The following is a 2,903-nucleotide window of genomic DNA, read 5'->3' on the forward strand; positions in this document are numbered from 1 at the left end:
GCCCCCAGTCATTTAGGCCCTGCCTCGCATCCCCCCTTGGCTGGGCAACTCCTTTTGTCCTGACCGGTTTATGATGAGCTGTAAAGAAGCACATGGTGGGGTTGGGTCCTGGGATGAACCCTGGCGGACAGCTGGGCACATGGCAATCCTGCCTTCAGAAGTATTTCCCGAATTCTGCACATTAGACACAGGGAGAAGTGTGACAAATGCCAGCCACGGCCCCTCCCCTTGGCCTAAACGCCATGGTTCAGGGCCGGCCTGCGTGGCAGGGGGTGCACCTGGGCATGGTGTCCCAGGTGGTCAGCCGCCCTCCCTCGGGCAGGTAACCACACACCTACGTGTCCCACTCAGTCCTGCCCTCTGCAGTGGTGCCACCTGGCAGGGCCCAAAGGCCCAGATGGCGTGGGAAGAAACAGGTTGGCTCATGCTGGCTCAGCCGAGGAGAAAATCAAGCTGATGATGTGTTTTGAGAACTGGAGAGGATTATGGAGGATTACAAGGCGAGTAAGAGTTCTGTGCTTACAGCGTGATACCATCAGGGGTCTGGGGTTGGTGGGCTGTGTGTGCTGTGTCCAGCGTTCCCAAGGTAAGGACCCATGGACCTCTGTAGCAAGATCTCCCAGTGTTCTCCAGCAGCCATGATTTGTCAACACACCTACCTGTGGCAACCGTCCTCAGAGTCCCAGACTGGGGTCTGCACCCCGGACACCGGACCAGGCCCTTCTCAGAAAGGGGCTGTGTGTGGGCACTACAGGCAAACTGTGTTTTTCCAAGGAATCCCCAATATCCTGTGTTTTTCTTACCCAGTGTGTTCAGTTAATGAATGATATTGAGCTGTGTATTTCCAGTGGCACAAAAGCCATGATCAGTATCTACTCAAGGGGGCAGCATGAGCTCTGTGTGGAGAAACCTAATGAAAAGGGCTTAGCGGAGAGGGTGGGCGCGCCTGGCCTTCGCTCTCTAGTCCTCCTCTCCTCTGTCCCCCACCCCTCCCCGGCCTGGGTGTTCGGAAGTTGTTTCTAAACCACTTTTCCCCACTGCCTTCACGCTGCGTCTCTTATTTTTTAGGAACTGAGTATCTTGACTTATCTACTCATCAGCTATTAATTAACACCGACTGCATGTCATGCACTGGGCCAGACAGTTTCTGGAAGCTCACACAACTGTTATCCTTGTGATCTACGAAGAAAAATGTCACATAAAGTTAAAAAAAATAAATACATATAAGAAAGATCCCATGCTGCAGTAAAGGGTCTGTAAGTGCTCCCGTGCCCATGGGGTTCCGATAAAATCTCCCCCATCCCTAGTGTTTTGAAGATGGAACAAGGCTTGTTCTGTGGGGCTGCCCCAGGCCCAAAAGTGAGCAGGAGCCCCAGAGCATTTTGCCCTGGGTTTCGCACTTGTTTGCATTCAGCAAGTATTTGTTGGATTTTCGTAGAATGTACAGAGTCTACCAAATAAGAGAAAGTCGGACCCTGAGTATGAACCTTCCCGGAGGAGATTTAACATGCTGTGAGCCCCTGACTCTAGAAAAGCGTTTATTCAAATGCCCACATGCCAGGAGGACTCAATTTATCTTTGATATGTCTACAAATTTCTTTCTTTTTACCATCCGTGAGCCCCGAAAATCTGAGACAGGCCTCAGTTAAGTTAGAAGGCTGATTTTGCCCAGGTTGAGGACACGCCCATGACGCAGCCTCAGGAGGTCCTGATGACATGTTCCCAAGGTGGCCGGAGCACAGCTCTTCTTCTACATTTTAGGGAGACATGAGACATCAATCAATATATGCAAGAAGTACATTGGTTCAGTCTGGAAAGGGGGGACAACTTGAAGCTTCTCAGGATAGAGATAAGTTTGTACCCCTTTTTGTTACCGACACAGTAAGTTCAAGTTAAGGGCTTGTTGATGGGCATTTCCAGTACCTTGATCCAGTCAGGTACCTGATTCAGTATTGCAGTATTGCCTTAACAATGAAGCATGTATTTCTTCCCCCTAATTTCATTCATAAGGAAAAAGTGCCTCAATTCTCTCACAGTTCCAATGCACAATTCTTAGGAAAGAAGAGGCAGATTGTGGTCAGTTTGAGCTGTCTATCTCCCCAGGCTAATTCACCTGGCGTAGGACGTGCTCAGAGGCCACCAACATGGACAGGGTAGGAACAATGTGCAGAACACGGGGGCATTGTCTTGGACCTGCCGCAGGGACACCTTCTGAAAATGGACTTGGTGAAAATTCCACCCTGAGCCCTGTAGCTATTCTCCTTTCTGTGTGAGGCCAGCAGGGATCAGCTTCCTTCTGCGAAAGGAAAGTAAAATCTCGGGAACCCGTTCACTACGCCAAAAGGAAAAGTTAAGGCTGGAAGCTGAGTCATGCAAGAAACTGCTTTTCCTTTTGTTCCTGAGCAGATAGCCTCAGATAGAAGGCCAGGTGTCTGCACAGGCAGCTGCTCTGTGGTCACTTTATCTTAGGTAAAGTGCTGACTTCCTGAGCATGAATACATAACTGAGTGTTCCCCATCCCCACCTTTTCACACACAACATGTGGATTCAGTCAGTCTACTCAAAGCCTCACAAGAACGTGACCCTACCCTCCCTCTTTCCCTTCCTGCCCACTTTTCCTCTTTAAATAATGAAGCCCCAAAATGCTCTTAGGAAAAAGCACAGATTCAGATGTTCCTGAGGTTTTGTGTTCCCTTTTCCCAGGCACATCCTCACACTTGACAAAATAAACCTCTACACTGATTGGGACCAGCCTCAGGCGCTTTTTGGTTTAGACGTCCTGGGAAGCGGTGCTGTGGGATCTCTGTGGAGTCACTGTTTGTTACGCCAGTTCTTTCTTTGTTTATCATTCACACACCGGTGAGAGAGATGACTGAGTCCGGTTTGGTTTGTTTTTGAACTCT

The 2,903-nt window shown here is 49.6% G+C and overlaps 1 protein-coding gene across 1 annotated transcript in view; it reads left to right on the forward strand.

The window, feature by feature from the left end:
* The first annotated feature begins 242 nt into the window (after window positions 1-242).
* LOC112622651 (endoplasmic reticulum membrane-associated RNA degradation protein-like) overlaps window positions 243-2,903 on the forward strand; it is a 10,937-nt gene continuing 8,276 nt past the window's right edge. Inside the window, exons 1-2 of the mRNA XM_025382369.1 lie at window positions 243-322; window positions 849-936. Of these exons, the coding sequence (XP_025238154.1) occupies window positions 243-322; window positions 849-936 (168 nt within the window). The remainder of the gene's footprint in view (window positions 323-848; window positions 937-2,903) is intronic.

The sequence above is a fragment of the Theropithecus gelada genome, chromosome 4 (assembly GCF_003255815.1).
Source record: "Theropithecus gelada isolate Dixy chromosome 4, Tgel_1.0, whole genome shotgun sequence".
Lineage (NCBI taxonomy): Eukaryota > Metazoa > Chordata > Mammalia > Primates > Cercopithecidae > Theropithecus > Theropithecus gelada.